At 38.3% G+C, this 21,977-nt stretch overlaps 1 protein-coding gene and 1 long non-coding RNA gene across 3 annotated transcripts in view; one reads left to right on the forward strand and one right to left on the reverse strand.

Moving 5' to 3' along the window:
- Positions 1–4,187: 4,187 nt before the first annotated feature.
- Positions 4,188–21,977, forward strand: part of LOC133611010 (uncharacterized) — a 62,818-nt gene continuing 45,028 nt past the window's right edge. The window contains exons 1-2 of the long non-coding RNA XR_009815950.1: positions 4,188–4,220; positions 15,037–15,115. This is a non-coding gene — a long non-coding RNA (uncharacterized lncRNA). The remainder of the gene's footprint in view (positions 4,221–15,036; positions 15,116–21,977) is intronic.
- The window catches only part of ngfrb (nerve growth factor receptor b), a 66,824-nt gene continuing 59,125 nt past the window's right edge, over positions 14,279–21,977 (reverse strand). Inside the window, exons 4-7 of one of the 2 annotated variants that reach the window (XR_009815949.1) lie at positions 20,096–20,330; positions 18,934–19,094; positions 15,832–17,335; positions 14,279–15,801 (exon numbers count right to left, since the gene is read on the reverse strand). Coding sequence is in view for 1 of the 2 variants with exons in the window: in XM_061967841.1 (XP_061823825.1) it covers positions 16,998–17,335; positions 18,934–19,094; positions 20,096–20,330 (734 nt within the window). In the remaining variant the exon portion in view is untranslated. Of the gene's footprint in view, positions 17,336–18,933; positions 19,095–20,095; positions 20,331–21,977 lie in introns of both variants that reach the window. The other variant, XM_061967841.1, reaches the window with a different exon arrangement.

The raw sequence follows: 21,977 nt of genomic DNA on the forward strand, positions 1-21,977 counted from the left end.
GTGATTATTACATTTGAACAGAAGTGTAGATAGAACATGTAAAAGCAAATAATCTGATATTAACAGGAAATAAACAAGTTGATTAATATTCCATTTTTCTACCGCTTGTCCCTCCTAATTTTGACAAAATAATAGAATGAGAAATGACACAATATGTTAGACACATTTGTTTGCTTACTTACTACTGAAAGACAAGTTGTCTTGTATGTTCACTATTTTATTTAAGGCCAAAATTCTTCTTCAATTGCAATAAGAAACACATGACTAATGTACCGTAAGATTTTTTTGTAAAAAACAAAACAAAGCCTATAATGCCATTTTTGTGGTCCCCTTTATTTAGAAAAGTAATTTGGTACCGGTACCAAAATATTAGTATGGGGACAATTCGGCCATGTTTGTCGTCTCACAAAATGCATAAAGACTCTTAACATGCATTAAAGTGTTTTCCCCCAGATGTTAGAGACTTTATTCAAGAAAACAGGTTGCTTGGTGGTTGAATTCTACCAAGTGGCACTAAAAGCATGTGTGGTGCTGACATCTGTGAGGCAGGCCTGTGTGCATGGACTTGATGTGGCTTCACATAAAGCTCAATTAGACAAGCGGTAACACATACATTGCTCACAATAATCCCCAAAAAACATCCAGAAAAGGTTTAATTGGCTTGATGAATATGAAAGTCTGTTTGTGCGACTGTTGCACATATGGTTTGGTGGTAATGCTGTGCACAAAGGACATGTCTCAATGCTAAATGCAAGGCAGTGTTGGCTTTTTTCCCACATTCTATTAAACTGCCAACTCAGAGAGATAAAATCAATGACGTTGTTTGTGTGATATTTACAGTGCATTCTCTAAGTATTCACAGAATACTATTTGGTATGTATTTAGTCTGCCTTTTAGTTGTTTTTTTTAGCTTTTATTTACTTAAAAATGTACTTGTTAGTAAGCATTACTTTTATTTTATATATTCAGCATTTATTTCTTTATTTGGCTTTATTTTTTAAAATGTGTTGCCATTGACTTATTTGGCAATAATAACAATTATTTTTGCTTTTTTGTATTTATTTAATGATTTGTATATATCATAAATTGGCCCTAGTGTGTGGATGTGAGTGTGAATGTTGTCTGTCTATCTGTGTTGGCCCTGCGATGAGGTGGCGACTTGTCCAGGGTGTAGCTGAGATAGGCTCCAGCGCCCCCCGCGACCCCAAAGGGAATAAGCGGTAGAAAATGGATGGATGGATTTATTTGTTTAATCTACATTTCAATTACTGTACTTTATTATGTATTCAGCATTATTTTCATTGTTTGGCTTCATTTATTTTCCTATTTGTTTTTCTTATCACTATTTAACCTTTTATTAAAAAGGTGTTTAGTTGTCATTTATTAATTGGGCATTAATTTATATATTTCTTTTTAGCTATTTATTTATTAAGTATTAGGATTATGTTACATTTATTGTCATTACACATGCAGAAAAGAATACAGGGTAATGAAATGTAATTTAGCATCAAATCCAGAAGTGCATAATTAGTATACAGAATTATTCATGCATGTACATAATAAATTATCTAAGTATTTAGATGTACACAAACTAGATGTAATGAATAGAGAATAATATATACATTGAATGATAAATGATAAATGGGTTGTACTTGTGTAGCGCTTTTCTACCTTCAAGGTACTCAAAGTGCTTTGACACTACTTCCACATTTACCCATTCACACACACATTCACACACTGATGGAGGGAGCTGCCATGCAAGGCGCTAACCAGCACCCATCAGGAGCAAGGGTGAAGTGTCTTGCTCAGGACACAACGGACATGACGAGGTTGGTACTAGGTGGGGATTGAACCAGGGACCCCGGGTCGCGCACGGCCACTCTTCCACTGCGCCACGCCGTCCCACATTAGATATACACAAGCTATGATAGGAATATGGGAACTAAATGATACTTTTGTAGTACATACATAGTTATGAGTAAAAAAAATGATATACATTATTAAGGTGCAAACATACAAATGGGTAAAATCTGTGTGAATATAATGATTGGACTTTGTGGGAGGGAGAGTTTAAAAGGGAGCGAATTGACAAATAGAGTCCATTTTTTATTTATTTGTCTAATACTATGAAAGGCAGAAGAATATTGTCACATCGCATACCTCTGAAAATGTAACATCCACCAATCAGAGCTACTGTTAGTTTGACTCAGACCAGGGGTGTCAAATGGACGGCAGGTTTAATCCGGCCTGTGGCCCGAAAGATGAGTTTGCTAAATATAAAAATGAGCTGCAATTTTTGAATGAAAGAAACTGCTGTTCTAAATGTGTTCACTAGATGTCACAATAGCAAGTCAAGTGTAACTCACGTCACACATCACACTGTTTAAGATGACGTGTCAACTGACTTTAAGCGCCTTCTGGATTGGCTGCCGCTACTCCAATCAGCGCAGGTGCAAGCAATCAGCTGCTCCTCTTGTGGCTAATTGCAGACTAATGCTGTAGAGACACACAATACCTTATTTTATTGTAAATTACACACTTAACGGATAAAATAACGAAACGGTAAGATGCAAAGACTTAAGTCAACTTGATCTTTGTAGTTAGAGTCCCGTGCAGCGCTCGCAATTGGTTGACGGCGCGATGTGCACACTGAAGTCCATTGTAAAAAATTGTGTTACTACTTTCGTTTGTTTTATTTCATACAGAAATCTATCATGTTCACATTGGTTAAGTTTGTAGTCATGTTATCTTTCATTCGGCTATTATGGTGTCATGTTTTTATACAATTGTTTTGTTTATGTTATAATTGCAGCACAGTGCATGTGCTTCACAATACGAAGGTCCTGGGTTCGATCCCAGGCTCGGGGTTTTCCTGTGTGGAGTTTGCATGTTCTCCCCGTGACTGCGTGGGTTCCCTCCGGGTACTCGGGCTTCCTCCCACCTCCAAAGACATGCACCTGGGGATAGGTTGATTGGCAACACTAAATTGGCCCTAGTGTGTGAATGTGAGTGTGAATGTTGTCTATCTGTGTTGGCCCTGCGATGAGGTGGCGGCTTGTTTAGAGTGTACCCCGCCTTCCGCCCGAATGCAGCTGAAATAGGCTCCAGCACCCCCCGTGACCCCAAAAGTGACAAGCGGTAGAAAATGGATGAATGAATGAATGTAATATTTGGTGGATGATAAATGAATGTGTTGTGGCAGTTGTAGATGTCACCAATGTGGCGGTTTGAGGAAACACTCGATTATTTTTCCAAACACGTCTTTAATGGTGAACTGCCAACATGAGAATGTTGAATAGAAAGTGCTTAAAGTTTAATGGCTTTGTAAAAACACTGAGACAACGTCTAAGTTCATGGTGGTCTTCATGGTGTTTTGGAAACTGCACCATTTTTTTCCCTCAGAATTGTCATCTAACTTGAAGTGTTTTGCCAAGAGGATTAGTTGTAATATGTACATTTTAAGAATGTGCTTCTTCTATTTTTGCCCAAAGTAAAACAAAAACAAAATGTTTGAAGTTGTCTTTATTTTTAAATGATTATGCCATGATATTATCAGGCCGGCCCACGTTGGAATAGATTTTCTTCCATGTCCCTAAGCTGAAATGAGTTTGACACCCCTGACTTAGACCAATCGTATGAAGCAAACAGCGGAGAAATGTCAACATTAATTTTGATAATACTTATAAAGTGAAAGAAAGGACAAATCCTTCTGGTCTATACAAACACAGTACACAATTATTTGTTTAAATGTCACTATAAGCCGTCTATCTGGTCCAGTTGGCTCGAAACAACTTTATTTTTCTTTTCAACTGCGGCCTTAAATCACATTTTCAAAGATTCCCTCATTTCGGAATGTAAAAGAACGTGTCTGTGCTGGTTTGCGCCCTTGTCTGTCATCTGAAAATGGCAGCTCTTTGACAGAAGCCTCCGGAATGTCCCCAAACCAGCAGAGGTCGTGCAGGCAGGAGGGCACAGGGGGTGCGGCGGGTGTCCCCGTGACGTTGTCCGACTCTATCGGTGATCTGACCTGCGGCCGACACAAGTTGGAGAGACTGGGGGTGGAGTCCGGGAGGGGGAGAGGAGCTTTGTGTCTGCTCTCATCAGTGAAATAACATTATCATTCTATCTTAGGTCGTGATTGGGAACGTTTCCGTGGGCCTCATCCAGCCTGGCGAAGCAAGGGAGTGAAGAAGCAAAGAGTGCACCTGCTATCCCCCCAGGTGACAATATTTCCATCAGTACACTTCAGTATGTATACTGCACTATGTACACTGCGTACTTAGTTCTCAAGTGCGCAAACGATGACAGTGTAGTGCTGTGCCACTTACAGGAAAAGGACGATAGCAATATAAATCCGCTTCCTTTCCTTCTTATTAGATTTGAATTGCAGCCACTCAGGTTAGCCTCTCCCCTTCCACTATGTAGCCAAGATGGCGCCTATTGAGGGTGATACACTCCCCGCTACTGGTATACTGGGTATACTTCTCCGTGTGAGCACACGTATGCGTTTTCGTGCAAACGTGGAAACTGATTTAAAGTTAAAGTACCAATGATTGTCACACACACACTAGGTGTGGCGAAATTATTCTCTGCATTTGACCCATCACCCTTGATCACCCCCTGGGAGGTGAGGGGAGCAGTGGGCAGCAGCGGTGGCTGCGCCCGGGAATCATTTTGGTGATTTAACCCCCAATTCCAACCCTTGATGCTGAGTGCCAAGCAGGGAGGTAATGGGTCCCATTTTTTATAGTCTTTGGTATGACTCGACCGGGATTTGAACTCCCAACCTACCCATCTCAGGACGGACACTCTAACCACTAGGCCACTGAGTAGGTACTAGCTGATCCGGCCTGCGAATAAATTAACTATGGCCCCCGGGATGATATTTGATTAGTATTGGAACCGGCCCGCAGGCCACAGCCGCCTGCTGCTGTTTGGCACGCACCAATACTCCGTCAGTGTTGGCGCTAGGAATTTTCTAAATGGGGCCCATCTTTTATGACCCCATCAAGTCATATAAATGGGGTCCCACAGTAAATTTTTGGGGTCCCACTTTTTTGTAAAAATGTATGCATTAACCTGTTATACCCCATTCATCCATTTTCTACCGCTTGTCCCTTTTGGGGTGGCGGGGGGTGCTAGAGCCTATCTCAGCTGCATTCGGGCAGAACGGGGTGCACCCTGGACAAGTCGCCACCTCATCACAGGGCCAGCACAGATAGACAGACAACATTCACACTCACATTCACACACTAGGGCCAAATTTGAGTGTTGCCACTCACATCCTATATTGTGTTTTGGAAAAAGGTTGTCATAAACGTTACTTAATTCATTAAAAAAAATAATACAAAAGAAAACAAATTTTTATGCATTTGTAAATGTATTCAGTTATATACATTCATACACTTTCTTCTTTCTTTCATGGACTTTACCGCTGCCGGTATTTTTTTTCTATATTTTTATTGTAATATTTTCAGAATGTGTTTGTTCTATTTTTGGCCAAAGTAAGACAAAGAAAACAATCTGAAGTTGTCTTTATTTTTTTGTTTTAATGCCATGAATTTAATAGTCCGGCCCGCGTGGGCACAGATTTTCCTCCATGCGGCCCCCGAGCTAAAATGAGTTTGACAGCCCTGATTTAGCGTGTCTGTCTTCATGAATATGCAGAATATATGCTGATCATTACTACGTCCCGCAATACTGGCAGGAGAATATAATCATTTAGCACTCACAATGGGATTTATCAAGACTTATCAACTGTTCTCCAAAGTATGTGCAACTGGCACAGTTAAGCACAAATGGCGGGGGAGAAAGGAGGCGTTCACGCAGCAAAGACAATAGAGCGCGTGCATGCCTACATACTGTATTTGGACTGTCAGAAATGAAATATTGTTTCATAATTTTATAGCTGAGATGATTAAAACGAGTTAAATTGATTTGTTTTGATGTCTGCTTGCGTTTTTTGTTTTTTTAATGGCGTTCGTTTTTTCATAAACACTCCTTTTTTATGTATTATTTATTTAATAATTGTATTTAAAAATATGATACATTAATCTCTTTAATAAAATATAGAAAAACAATTTCAAATTTGTGCTAATTTGTATTCGTCTTTTATTGTTTTTAATGAAATATTTGTTTGATAATGTGTTTAATCACAACAAAATCTAATGGAAAAATAGCCTTCATAGGGAAATTTAGGTTGAAAATAAGATTTTTCATATAAGTGATATATTATTAACATAACTCTTGGTTATGGTTTGTCTGTATCATTACAGCGACAATTTTTTTTTATATAACAAAGCAAAAGTTCCAAAGAATATTATTGTTGTTGAAATATTGCTGGAGAAATACTATCCAGAAACACAATTACGCACTACTGGGCATTGTACAAAACGGGTTATTTTCTGGCGCATTTAAAAATCAATAAACCCGCATCAGCAATTAAAACATATCTTATGTGGTACTGTCAAAATTAAAATTAGCCGACTTCGTCTCACAAGATGTAGTTTCGCTTTAAATATCCTTCTTGAAAATGGCCTTGCAAATATATATGTGTTGTCTTGTCTAATCATAAAAGATGCAGACGAGGCGAGTTGACTGAGTTCTTAAAGTTTACTCCACAGTGTGCTCATCAAAAACATCCCGCTGCCGGCATGTCTACATTTAACAACCTAAACGGGGCGGTATAGCTCGGTTGGTAGAGTGGCCGTGCCAGCAACTTGAGGGTTCCAGGTTCAAACCCCGCTTCCGCCATCCTAGTCGCTTCCGTTGTGTTCTTGGGCAAAACACTTTGCCCCCATACTCCCAGTGCCACCCACACTGGTTTAAATGTAACTTAGAAAAAGCGCTTTGAGTCACTAGAGAAAAAGCGCTATATAAATATAATTCACTTCACTTCACTACTGTGCTGGGTAATGGAGTTCTTACGTTACATAGGTCATAACATCCCTATATATCTGCCTTATGCCATCTAGAAGGCCTTACTGACAACAAGGCGTGATCTGATTGGCTATTGCAACTGTATGTGCCCGTTCACTTACAGTGCCCACATTGTTGATTCTGAGGGATCTAGGCAGATTTGGTACAGCATGGCAACATAAGCTAGCTGAATTCTGATTGGAGAAAAACTATAAACTAAAAACAACAGCGCTGGAAGGAGCATAATATGACATGAAGAGAATAGGAATACTTTTAGATATTTAGGGAAAGAACATTTTAAATGATGATCATTATTTCTGGTTATGTTGGGCCAGCGGGGAAGGCCTGGCTGGCCCTGACGGCACACCACTGTGCATATGTGACAACGGTATTCAGAAATGTACACGGTGCTATCCAGGCAATTTGTCACGTGTTGTCAAAAGGTGACGCTGTCAGCTTCAGCTTCAGCAGCTTGCACAACCTCCAAACGCTGACAGATGAGTCCAAAGGCTGTGTTACAGTACACGGCCCTAATAGAATTTCCAGAGTGGACTCTCCCTCCTTCTCACTTCTCCTCTCCACCCAGTCATCCATCCATTTGCTCGGAGCACGGTTATAATTTCATCACTCTTTTCTTAATTGGCAGCGTTGCCGGTCGGAGCTTCCCGCTCTGCTTCTTCCAGCAAGGAGCAGAGTCGGGAAAAGCCGAGTGGACGAACCGCACCACTTGATTTTTTTATGGATGGACAGTTTGTAAAAGTCATCCGTTGCTGAATAGTAGGTGGTCCCGCTTGGTTGGACTGCTGTAACACAAAATGCACCCAGTGCGCTCTTTAAACGCTAAACTGTGAGATTTACAGCTTAAAATGAGCATCTCCATTTTTATTATGATAGTGTACCTAATCTTGTGGCCACTTAGAAACAAAACAAGCCAACTGCAACCTCCTTGGTTTTTGAACCCCTCCCTGGAGATGTCAGTTTGTGTTATTCTGACTTGAACAAATCTTTCAACGATAGCTTCCGTGACATGTCTCATTTCACACGCCCCCGAGGGGGTCTTACCTTCCCCTTTCATATCCCAGAGGTGATTTGACGCGTAAAAATGTTATGCTGAGTCACAAAACTACTCAGTGGCCTAGTGGTTAGAGTGTCCGCCCTGAGATCGGTAGGTCGTGAGTCATACCAAAGACTATAAAAATGGGACCCATTACCTCCCTGCTTGGCACTCAGCATCAAGGGTTGGAATTGGGGGTTAAATCACCAAAAATGATTCCCGGGCATGGCCACCGCTGCTGCTCACTGCTCCCCTCACCTCCCAGGGGGTGAACAAGGGTGATAGGTCAAATGCAGAAAATAATTTCGCCACACCGAGTGTGTGTGTGACATTCATTGGTACTTTAACTTTTAACTGTAAAACATTACACAACTGGAAATACCTGCATATGAATAATAGAATGATTAATTGATTTATAACTTAAATATGAAAAAAAAAAAATCAATAGATTCTTTTTAACGAAGCAGAAGTGTCCGTGTACTTTCGAATTCGACAATGCAAATCAAAAAACACATTTTGGGCCATTTTTTTCTATTTTTATTTCTGAAACAAAAGTTGGACAACTATTTTATGACACTTTTTTTTAAACGACAATAGGACTCCTGCTGAACAAAGGTTTTACCGCTTTGCTAAAAATATGCTAAACGCGAAGGAAAAGCTAAAATACTGCTTCCGGTTCAATTTGTCATTACACAGAAAACGCATTTTTGCATTTTGGATAAACATGAATTGGAATTTTGTGGGGCAGCACGGTGGCAGAGGGGTTAGTGCATCTGCCTCACAATACGAAGGTCCTGAGTAGTCTTGAGTTCAATCCCGGGCTCGGGATCTTTCTGTGTGGAGTTTGCATGTTCTCCCCGTGACTGCGTGGGTTCCCTCCGGGTACTCCGGCTTCCTCCCACCTCCAAAGACATGCACCTGGGGATAAGTTGATTGGCAACACTAAATTGTCCCTAGTGTGTGAATGTTGTCTGTCTATCTGTGTTGGCCCTGCGATGAGGTGGCGACTTGTCCAGGGTGTACCCCGCCTTCCGCCCGATTGTAGCTGAGATGGGCTCCAGCGACCCCAAAGGGAATAAGCGGTAGAAAATGGATGGATGGATGGATGGAATTTTGTGTTGATCTGGAAAAATTTAAATCCATAAAAGGAAAACAGCACAAAATAAAATGTTATGGCAATATTTTAATGAAACTCAACCATTTTTTGTTTGTTTTCAAATCTCCCATATATAGTAAAAATCGAAAAACTTTGTTTTTTGATTTGCGTTTCACAATTGGAAATAGAATGATGTACACAGACCCACAAGTTCCAAAGAAGATTATGATAGGGAATCATAATTGAAAAACATTTCATTGTTAATTATTTATTAATTAAATATTATCTTGATCTTGTAATACAATTGTATTAAGTCAAATATTACAAACAATGGTAATATATTTTTAATTATTGTATTAAGGTCCGTGTACCTTCCGTTCATTCCATTTCAAATTCATAAATGCAAATCCAAAAACAACATTGCGGGCCATTTTTTTCTATTTTCATTTCTAAAACAAAAGCTGAACAACTATTTAATGACGCTTTTTTAGAATGACAATAAAGTTAAGGTTAAAGTCCCAACACTGGGTGTGGTGAAATGTGTCCTCTGCATTTGACTCATCCCCATGTTCACCACCTGGGAGGTGAGGGGAGCAGTGAGCAGCAGCGTGCGCCACGCTCGGGAATCATTTGGTGATTTAGTGATTTAAAACGACAATAGGACTCCTGCTGAACAAAGATGTTACCGTTATGCAAAAAGCATGCTAAACGCAAAGGAAAAGCTAAAATACTGCTTCCGGTTCAATGTGTCATCGCACAGATAACCACGCATTTTTGCATTTTGGATGAACGTATATTCGATTTTTGTGTTTATCTGGAAAAATAAAAATCCATAAAGGGAAACCAGCACATAAGCCAATTTTATGGCAATATTTTAATGAAAATCAACCCTTTTTTGTTTGTTTTAAAATCTGCCATGTATAATAAAATTCGAAAAACGGCCCTGATTTTGTTTTTTGACTTGCGTTTAAGAATTGGAAATAGAATGAACGGAAGGTACACGGACCTATTAAAATGTTTTCAATTCATTTGAATGACTCAACAGAAATAACCTTTTTAAATTATGATTTAAAAAAAAAAAAGTATTTCATCTTTTTTAAACCTCGTTTAGGAATATTTTTAATATATTAATATATATATATATTACTTAACAGCAGGAACATGTAATATTATATATATTGCATTATTTATCTGATAATTTAAATAAAGATTTTTTTTCCTGTTTTTAAATAACATAAAAAAAAAAACAATGTGTGGAATCACACAGAAATCTAATTGAATATTACAATAGCCTGCAGAGGGAATTTTTGTGTGATAATATATATGATTTTTTTTTTTTTTTAAAGAACAAATAAATACTGCTATGCTAATATTAATACACTGTAATTGTAATGTTTCAAATAGTTTTTTCTTTAACCTCTTCCCCCTAGACACAAGACATTAAAACAACGTTGAGAACTTGTTGAATTAGGTCCTGACGTTGAGCAACTCAAACCTAACGTTGAAACAACATGCCTTGTGACGACGTTCAATCAATGTTGGGTTCTGACGTTTAATTGACTTTTGAAATGTGATCATTTCCCAACCAATACAAATACAATGTTGAAACAACATGCTTTTTGATGACGTTTATTCCATGTCAGGTTGTGACGTTGATTTGACCATTGAAATGTGGTCATTTACCATCCAACAACGTGGATCCAACGTTGGACATCAACGTTGTCTGAATTTACAAATTATTTTGCAACGTTGTTTTAAAGGACATGTATGTGTAATCAACGTTGTATCGATGTCTCGTCCCTACTGGGTCAACTGTTTCTTTATTTTTGTCTATTATTTGTCTTCTTGAAACCATGCTCTTTCAGTCTATTTGGCCTGTCAATAATGATGCAACCCAGCCGGAGTCTGCAAGTGAGTTGAGCCGATGTTCTCCTACAAACGTGAGAATCAAGTAAAAGGTCTTCACCTGAACTCAACACGGCCTACGTGCTCTCGCTCTTGCACACACATGGTTCCCTTCACACGTCCAACATTCCTCGCTAACGACCCACTAGAGGTTCCGAGCGTGAATGTGTTTCCCATTTGGAACCGGGCTGACTTCCGAAAGCGGTCCCGGCTATTGGGATTTAAGTCTAACTTAACCCCATGGTGACTTTGGAATAATATAGCAGTTGCGAGGGCAAATGTTGCCAGTGTGCGCCGTTAGCTTCTCGTGTCAATCCGAGGACTTAATTGACTTGACGGACTGTTTGTCTTCCAGCGCCAGCACATGCGTGAAGCGTGAACTACTTCTTGCTACTTTAGCCCCCTCTTGAGTCTTGTTTGGCTAGGATTACATGCCACAGGGGCTTTTCTGACTTCAGGCAATAATGTTGAAAGGATTTTTTTTTTTGTATCTCAAATCAACGTCTCCCACTGAAATTATTTGAAATCAATTTAATTGGTACTTCAGCACAATTTTAACACGTAAAAGGCCTTTTAAAAAGAAAAACTTTTTTTTAAGAATACAATGGAATTAACTACTAAACCAAGGACTCTAAAAATGGGACCTATTGCCTCCCTGCTTGGCACTCAGCATCAAGGGTTGGAATTGGGGGTTAAATCACCAAAAATGATTCCCGGGCGCGGCCACCGCTGCTGCTCACTGCTCCCCTCTCCTCCCAGGGGGTGAGGGGTATGGGTCAAATGCAGAGGATAATCTCACCCCAGATAGTGTGTGTGTGACAATAATTGGTACAGTAGTTTTATGAAATAAAATCATATCATATTTATTTTATATTGGTTTTATATGTATTTATTTCTGTTTGGAAACATTTTGTTGTTTAAATGTGCTATATAAATAAAGTGGATTGGATTGAATTGAAACAACATAATAAAAATGTACAGCATTTACCTTGGAGAACGGACTCCTACAGTATCTCCTTCCAGCTGCTTCTCCGTCAAACACACCATCAGCAGCTTTTCCATATATTCATGTACAACATGTCAGCTGTTTCAAAATTATTTTAACATTCTTGGCTGGCATTGCTCATTTTGCTTCAGCATGGCGCAGACTAGCAGTGATACGCTCCGATTGTATCAGAATCAGAATCAGAAATACTTTAATAATCCCCGAGGAGAAATTAAGATTTTCAGCACAATCCCATTGGCGACACGCTCGGTTATGTTTTTGATTTCTTTCTTTCATTCAAATAATAAAGCCACGTCTTCTCAGTAATGTCCTTCCCATGGTTGGAAAACAAAGTTATGTTGATATCTCGCTATAAGTTAATGCTAGTGAGTAAGACCAGGGGCCTCATGTAATAAATAGGAGTTGCGTGGATTTCCTACTAAAAATAGACATACGTTCAAATCCAAAAAACAATTAAAAATGTAAATGTATTTAAGTGTATGCATGCACAAATCCAAGCACATTTTTTTTATAACCCAATCAACTTTAAATTGGCTGCGCCCCCTTATAAATATGCAAATCACATTCATCCTCCTGATATATCCATTATATTAATATAATATGTACACATATACAGTATATGTATATGCTAAATATATTGTCACTTACTACATGCAGTCGGCTTTCGGCCCCCAGACAAATTTTTTTTTGCCAAATGTCGCCCCCAAGTCAAAAGGTTTGACTTTTATTTATCCCACGATGGGGAAAGGATGCGGCAGCAACCACAGTGACGTGCGGTCACTGGAGGCAGATGAGGCGGGGCCTCACCTGCCATCATGGAAAGAAAAAAAATGTAAAAAGAAAAACAATTAATTAGATTGTTATATGTATTCAGTGATTATACTATAAAGTTATTTTCCATTTAACTTCACCAGTTTTAGATTATTTTTATTCAAAATCGCTGAATTTTCACATTTGCCGTTCAAATACTGAGAAGAGACGGTGCGGTGATCAGCAGCCAGTTGAGGCACGTCACTCAGTGCCTCAACATGGATTGCGCAATGACTCGGCTAACTGCTGGCCTGCTGTGCAGTGAGACCGTATTGCTATATGAATTATATTATACATTTCCATAGTTTAGTTAGCTGAGGTATATAATGTACAGTGTATTTTGTCAACAACTGTATGTGTGTAACGTATTTCTTGTGCTGAGCAATCATAAAACTGCTGCGAAGACGCACTGTGTGAGGCTCGCAGTAATCCCGCCTCCTGGTGCCGGTTAATGCACTTCCGCCGCAGAACGCACCCCCCGACGAGAGCGCCATACCAACCAAAGCCCACACCCAAACCCCCCACGTGCAAGACCGAATCCACCCAAAAAAAGTCACTTAACAAGAGTCCAAAAAGTGCAAAAACAACAATGCTCGCGCCGGAGGAGCCGTGAACGACTGCAGGGACACAACATTAGGTACACCTGCAGACTGCAGCACGGATTTCATATTTCATTCATTCACAACTCCTCCAACACGAACACCACTGTTCCCGCACTTATAAGTAAAGGTAAGACCATAATAACGTTTTTTTTATTAAATGTGCTTTTTTGTGTGCTACAGTTTGTATGTGTAAAGTTAAAGTTAAGTTAAAGTACCAATGATTGTCACACACACACTAGGTGTGGTGAAATTTGTCCTCCCGTCCCCTTGTTCACCCCCTGGGAGGTGAGGGGAGCAGTGGGCAGCAGCGGCGCCGCGCCCGGGAATCATTTTTGGTGATTTAACCCCCAATTCCAACTTTTGATGCTGAGTGCCAAGCAGGGAAGAATGCTGGTATGAGCTTTTAAACATTACCCATCAAATGGTGAATAAGATACTCTTTAGGGTTCATATGTTTGTAAATGTGACTGTGATGAAGTCAGTGCCTCACCAGTCACGAACCTCACCGCACGTCACTGAGCAACCAAAGTAACACTAAAAATGAGTAATAAATGATACATGATGCACACTTAACGATTGCACGATGTATGGAAAGATAATAAAACAACATGCATACCAGATTAAAAAGAGTAATCACACAATTGTGTCGTAAAGTCTCCATGCTTTAAAATCCAGATCCGTGCCACGAATCCAACCATGTTTCCTACAAGAAGACGGAGCAAATTTTTGGCGAGAATTAGTCCAAAAGGTTGTTGTCACTGTTTTTCCCATTCTTGTTTTTTTTAAATCACTGAAGTGGTATAATCTGGTTAAAAAAAATGGGTTGCGCAAATTCATAATTATGTAAACTTCTTACTGCATTTCCATAGACACGATGACAACATGAGTGTATTCATGAGCTTTATTATTTTAAGAACCTCTCCAATTCACATGAGGTATAATACAGTATTATGCGTTAGTTAGTTAGTATAGAAGGAACATTCAGTGAGTGTCAGGGCTGTACATGTTCAGTCACCGCCATCAAGCGCTCCCCTCATTTGCATAATCCCTATAACACGCTCAAGTGCGAATTCATGACATATTCACGACTGTACAACCTCTTGCTCCAAAAACAAATACTGTCCAGAGAAATCCAAAGTGTCCAGGGAGGACACGCTCATGTTATTATAGTACAGTCAAAAAAGGAGGCTTTAGTATTTGTAACGCACAGCATGCATGCGTTGCCATTTTTATATTGGTCCCATTATATTTCCTGTAACTTAAATCCATATAATGTACATTTAGCTCCTCCCTGCTGGAGTTTGGTATTTACAAGAAATGAACTAAATGCTCTGTACAACATCACCACACAACCTGCAACATGTAAACGGACTTATGCTACATTATAGAGAATAACAATAAAAAAATAACATAACACCTTCATTTTAAAGAACACTAAGCTATTGGTAACAATTAGGACATACCGTACATGTCACATTGGCTCCTTCAACAAAAGAAAAGAGGTGGCGGGTTTCCCCCCGGTCAGCATATTTAAATCACATGGAATAAACTGAATGGAATGCGTGCCTAAAGCTAAAAGAGTTTGATTATGTTATTAAACGTTTGTGTACATCACACTGACTTGTGTCAATGTTGTGTTCCTTAGAGGCGACACAATCACTCCATTTACCCTGAGAAAGGAGGCAGAGAGGAGAGGAAAAGCTGTTTTGCATCCTGATCATACAGTAAGTGCATTTGGTGTGTTCTTTTTTTTCAAGCTGGCTGTCGTTTTTGCATGTGTTTTATGTGTCGTTGTTTATTGTATAGCAGACAATCATTCATAAACTCCTGCTGCTTACACCAGGGATGGAGATGAAGTCCGGAATTATGGACAGTAAAGAATATTTGAAATCTGAAAGAAATTGAGGGCAGTACTTGGCTGGAACCAGCAGAGGTGCTATTGAGTCAGTCTACTGCAGTTTTCAAGTCTCCACTGTGACTTTTGGGTGTTTTGTCAAAGCTCCACAAAACCTGGCACATGTCTTGCGGGGACCAACAAACTTGTGTGTAAACTTTTAGCCAGATTGGTTGAAAAACGTCTTTGGGACTTGGCAATTTAGTTTTTCTAATACTCATAAAACTTTTAGAATATCTGTTAGGGGTGCTCAAAAAGTCTATTTATATCCAAACCGCAATTTCTATTTATTCTAATTCTAAATCGATGCAAGAATCGTTGATAAAGGAAACCATTTTTATTTATTTTTTTGCAATTTTTGGATTACAAACATTAAACAACTATTATTGATATCCATCCATTTTCTACCGCTTATTTTATTAGTGTTATTAATACTGTTGCTTTCATTCATTGTCGCTATTCCTTTTTTTGTGTCGTATTTAGTTCACTATTTTATTTGTATGTCTTCTCAATTGCCTTGTAATTTCTTATCTTAAGTATTTCAACACTTCGATTGGGTTGGAGTTGGGCTTTTTCTATTCTATTTTATTAGATTGATTAACAATCTGTGATTTATGTAAATACAATTTAAAAAAACATTTTATTTTAAAAAAGTTGTGTGTGTGTGTTGTATTTCTACCCTTCTTGAGACACCAACAAGGAAAAGTACCTTCCATATGAGGACCGGTGAACAAGTTAGGTCATAAATCATAGTCCTAATACGGAAAACCATTGCATCTAATAGAGAATGTCTCCTTTGCACCCCTGGTGGTGAAATCTATCAAAATTAGGGTGGTCCCAAAAAGGAGGGATTTTTTGTCGGTTTTAAAAGTGCTCCCCCTCTGGTCAGCATATGAAATAAGTGTGTGTAAAAATTTGGTGTGCTCCCCCTCTGGCCAACTTATGTAATAACAAGTGCACCCCTTTGGTCAAAATGAATTAAAAACATAAACTAAATATGTACATAGAGACATACTGTAATAACTTGAAGTAAATAATGACGATTAAAAAACAATTACAAACCAAAAATTCAACAAAAAAACCCAAACTAAAAGCTTACATTTTTTTATATTTGCATAGTATGTATATATTACTAATGTTGTAAATACAAATCTTTATATATCTAGAAGGGGTGGTCCTAAAGAGGTGGGCATTTTTCAGAGGGCTCAAGAAGGTAAAAAATACAAGAATGTGTGTGTGTGTGTGTGTGTTTTATATATTACAAGCATGCATGGTTACATACAGTATATGTTTGTGTGTGTTGTCTACATTATACACGATGAGTTCAATGTCCTTCACTGTGTTGTTTATGGTGTGTTAGAGGGCACCACTTAAGTGTGCAAAGGTCACTTTGGACAAAGTTTATTCCTCATGGAAAGAGGTCCATATGACATCATCCAAACATCCTTCCTCTGCTTGTCACACTTGCAGGGATCCAGACACTGGGTGGGATGTAGGCCTCATCCGGTCCAGGCAGGCCGGGGCTACAATGTACACTAAATAAGGTTAGGCCTGACTTTTAACACATCTTTGGTACAACTGGAAAGTCAGTAAAAGTCAGAAATGCACATTGGAATGATTACAGATTGAATTCAATTTGCAAAAAAGCTCATTTCCTTGCGTGTGCACACACTAAAAATAAAAAGCTCCATCTGCTTTATTTAATCCTAAATTCACACCACGGAAGTGGCGGTGGGTTTCGGGGCGGTTGGGCTGAGCGCCAGACTCTGGGCGACATCGTTGCGGTTGATCTTGCGTAGCGCCGTGCACAAGGCGTCCACGCTGGCGCAGTCCTTGGTCGCCCAGTCGGACAAGAGAGCGCGCACAGGGTGCTCCCCCTGGCGGAAGGTGGCGATACGTTCGTCCTCATAGCCCAGCAGGCCTGCTAGGTTGCACCAGTCCTCCTCCATGTTGCAGTCGTCCCCTTCGCCGCGCCTGAACAGCATCTGCTCCACTTTCTCTCTGGTGTGCAGGGGGACCAGCAAGCAGGGGTCCTCGTCCATGGTCACCGCTGTGTCAAGATAAAATGTCATCAATATCTAGGAAAAATATATACAGAAAGGAATATATATCATGTAATAATATTAATTAATTTAAATCTAAATCAAAATATTATTAATTATATAATGAATGCATAAAACATAAAATTACTGAAAAAATAAAACATAAAAAATGCTATTGCTAGTAAATTGTAGTTAAAACCGGGGTGTCAAACGTACGGCCCGCGAACAGGTTTTATCCGGCCCGCAGGATGAGATTGCTAAGTATAAAAATGAGCCAAAATTTTTGAATGAAATAAACTGCTGTTCTAAATGTGTCCACTAGATGTCACAATAGCGATTCTTTGTATCTATGTAGGTTATGCTACATATGTACAAAATAAACCACATGATGTTAGTACATCAGTCGAGGAAAATGATCAAACTACATAAATAACATACTCTAATTTTAATTTGATATTTTTTTATCTTGATGGATTGAAAATGAACACCAATGAGTTGACTGATGAACATTATCACATCATTTATTCAGAAAATATAAATAACGACAAATAAAGATATAATACTATTAACCGCAACATGTAAGTTAAAAAAAACAACAACAATAATATTATGATTTGTACAATTTCAGAATGTGCTTGTTCTATTTTTATACAGACGAAACAATCTGAAGTTGTCTTTATTTTTAAGTTATCGTGCTGTGATTTTACCAGTCCGGCCCACTTGGGAGTAGATTTTTCTCCATAAGGCCCCCGATCTAAAATGAGTTTGACACCCCTGAGTTAAAATGTGACATGGATTAAATATATGAATTATTGCAGATTAAATGTAGACATGTTTAATAATTAGAACATTTAAAAAACATTTATTTTATTAAACATGGTAATTTATCCCAAATTTATTTCAATAATGTACTATCTAAAAAAAAAAAAAAACTGCGTAGAAATGTTAAAATGTCAAATTATGCAATTAGAATGCGAATTAAAAAAAATACAAAAGGAAAAAGGTAATACCATTTTTTGTACTCAAATGTACCTAAAGTACATAGCAAAATGATCTTATATGAATTTCTTTCATCTAAAAATATAAAAATTTCAAATTTTAAAATCCTAGACATTTTTCAGCAATTACTTTCTTTGTCTCAAATAGGTGAAATAAACTAAGTTCATTTCTGTTAAACTAAATATCTTGGAGACCTTACACATTCTCATTGAATAATGAAAAGTTTAAAATATTTATTTATCAACAATGTTTTCTAAGGCCCAACAATCAACACGACACTTCTAGTTAAATATCTTCTACTTAAATATATATTACCTCACTTCTTGGCTGCTGTTAAAAAGTGAAAACTATTGAACGTTCATCCAAATTTTCTTGCTCCTCTTTATTTTAATTATTTATTTTTTATCGTGTTCTGTTTGTATTGTGTTGTGTTTGCTCGGTACTCGTTTTATCTTTTAACCTGTTCATTGTACAGCACTTTGGCTACCCCTGTGGTAAATTTTAAATGTGCTCTATAAATAAAGTTGATTTGATTTGATTTGATTTTGGTTCTTGCCTAATATTTGAAAACAGGATTTTAAGGGAGTGCACCCGGAAAATAACGCACCTGTGTGGGTCTGAGTCTGGCCCAGCTGCTCCTGCAGACTCTGGCTGTCCACCGAGATGCCGCTGTCGCTGTGCAGCTTCTCGCCCTCGGGCGACGGCGTCTGGTTCTGGTTGGACGTGCAGTTGTTGGCTTGTTGCTTGTTCTGCTTGCAGCTGTTCCACCTACGTGATTAGAGGACAGGAGGACAAGAAGTTAGACCCCGCAAATTGAATGATTGGGCTTGAACACCACTTCTTATGACGTGAGCATGGACATATTGTACATAAATATAACAGAGGGTTGTCTGGGAAGGAACATACTGCACCCCCACGGGGGAGACAGATGACCCATTTCATTTTTAACTGCAAAAAGGCAACGTGGATTTACTACACACAAAAAAATAACCCAATTTTAACCCAACTGCTTGTTCAAAAAAAGGATGAGACCCTTATTTGAGTTACTCAACATTTTGGGGTCATTTTTTCAACCCAACTATTGGGTTTAATTCATTTAACCCAAAAGTTGAGGTATGCTAACTCAATGTTGGTTGATTCATAACCCAACTATTGGGTTTAATGTATTTAATAGAAAAGCTGAGTTATGCTCACTAAAGGGTTGCACAATTTAGCGCTCCTTGACCCAATAGTTGGTTAAAAATTATACATTTTACTGCTGGTTTGTCCTACTCCCTCCCAACTACTGATCAAAATCATTTTTATTCCATTAAAACATACTCAAAAGCAAGATATGAGGGACATTTTTTGTTACAAGAATTGCCGTGTATGGTCATAGTAGTTCAAATATGTTCATGTACATCAAATGTGTGATTGTAAATAATGTTAATGATTAATCCATAATACAATTTCCTTCAAGAAAAAAGTTACTTTTTAATTAAAAAAAAAAGCCTTTTACCCAAAAATGCGTTACTCGTAGAAAAACAACCCAAAAATGGTTCATAATTTTGAAAACACAGAAATTGAGTTAAAATAATACCCTTATAACCCCCCAAAAATGGATTGCTCTTCATAAAAATAACTCCAAAATTTAACCCAACACTCGCAATTCATAAATTGGGTTATCAAAATAACCCAGCATGTTTTAGTGTGTAGCATAACACATACTGCATATTGCACAACACAGCAGGAGCAGAAGCGACGTGTTCGTGTTCATAGTTCAGTGTTACCTCTTGAAGATGATGAAGGCCACCAGACCGACGACCACGGCCGCCAGGATGGAGCAGTAGACGGGTATGAGCTTGTCGTTCAGGTTCTTGTAGATGCCCTTGTGCAAATCGTCGTCAGTGGTGGTGGCGCTGCTGTCTGTTGGGCCGTCGGGCGGGGGGCCGTCGATCAGTAAGTCGTCGTCGGTGAACATGGAGACGTCCGTGTAGGGCGTGGGGGACACTGAGGGGTACTGGACTGTGAAGAACAAAGAGACACGGCCAGGATTTATTTTGGGTCATGCCGGAACAGAAAAAGTGCCTTCCATACAAATTTCCCCTATTTTCCCTTATTTTCCAAGTGCAAATGTTAATGGAGGAGTGACAAAAATGCAATTAAGAAATAATTGCACAAAACAACTTTATACATATCAGGTTTCCTATTGCCTTTTCCCTTTTATCACATATGGCGTCCTTCAGGGTTCCATCCTCAAGCCCCTTCTATTTAATTGAATCAAGGGTGTGCACACTTTTTGAGTTGGGGGCCGCATTAGGCAAAACATTTTTGGCCGGGGCCGAAAGCTGACTGCATGTAAAGTAACAAAATATATATATATATATGTATGTATATATATATATATATATATATATATATATATATATATATATATATATATATATATATATATATATATATATATATATATATATATATATATATATGTATACACACACACACACGTATATTTAGTCTTTACATATATATGTGCACATATACATATTATAATAATATTATGTATATATTAATATACTATATAAAGTACAGGCCAAAAGTTTGGACACACCTTCTCCTCATTCAATGCGTTTTCTTTATTTTCATGACTATTTACATTGTAGATTGTCACTGAAGGCATCGAAACTATGAATGACCACATGTTACAAAAAAAGGTGAAATAACTGAAAACATGTTTTATATTCTAGTTTCTTCAAAATAGCCACCCTTTGCTCTGATTACTGCTTTGCACACTCTTGGCATTCTCTCGATGAGCTTCAAGCACACCTGTGAAATGAAAACCCTTTCAGATGACTACCTCTTGAAGCTCATCGAGGGAATGCCAAGAGTGTGCTTAGCAGTAATCAGAGCAAAAGGTGGTTATTTTGAAAAAAATAGAATACAAAACATGTTTTCAGTTATTTCACCTTTTTTTGTTAAGTACATAACTCCATTACCATGAATTGATTACGTTGTGAAAAGTTGTTTGGATTGGGTCATATAAGTTGATGCTGTGCACAGGCCCCTTTCAAATTAAACTCATGGTCATTGACCAGCGATGTTTACATCTCCAACCACAGGGCAGCAAGATTAACCTAATCCAGGCCTGGGTAATTATTTTGATTCGGGGGGGCCACATTTAGAGAAACAAATGTGTCTGCGGGCCGGTATATCTATTTTTAGGAACACTAATACAAAACCTCACAATAATGTCTGATTGAATGCTAAAAACTAGGGATGTCCGATAATGGCTTTTTGCCGATATCCGATATTCAGATATTGTCCAACTCTTAATTACCGATACCGATATCAACCGATACCGCTATATATACAGTCGTGGAATTAACACATTATTATGCCTAATTTGGACAACCAGCTATGGTGAAGATAAGGTCCTTTTTAAAAAAAAAAAAAAATTAAATAGAATAAGATAAATAAATTAAAAACATTTTCTTGAATAAAAAAAGAAAGTAAAACAATATAAAAACAGTTACATAGAAACTAGTAATTAATGAAAATGAGTCAAATTAACTGTTAAAGGTTAGTACTATTAGTGGAGCAGCAGCACGCACAATCATGTGTGCTTACGGACTGTATCCCTTGCAGACTGTATTGATATATATTGATATATAA

The sequence above is a fragment of the Nerophis lumbriciformis genome, linkage group LG11 (genome assembly GCF_033978685.3).
Source record: "Nerophis lumbriciformis linkage group LG11, RoL_Nlum_v2.1, whole genome shotgun sequence".
Lineage (NCBI taxonomy): Eukaryota > Metazoa > Chordata > Actinopteri > Syngnathiformes > Syngnathidae > Nerophis > Nerophis lumbriciformis.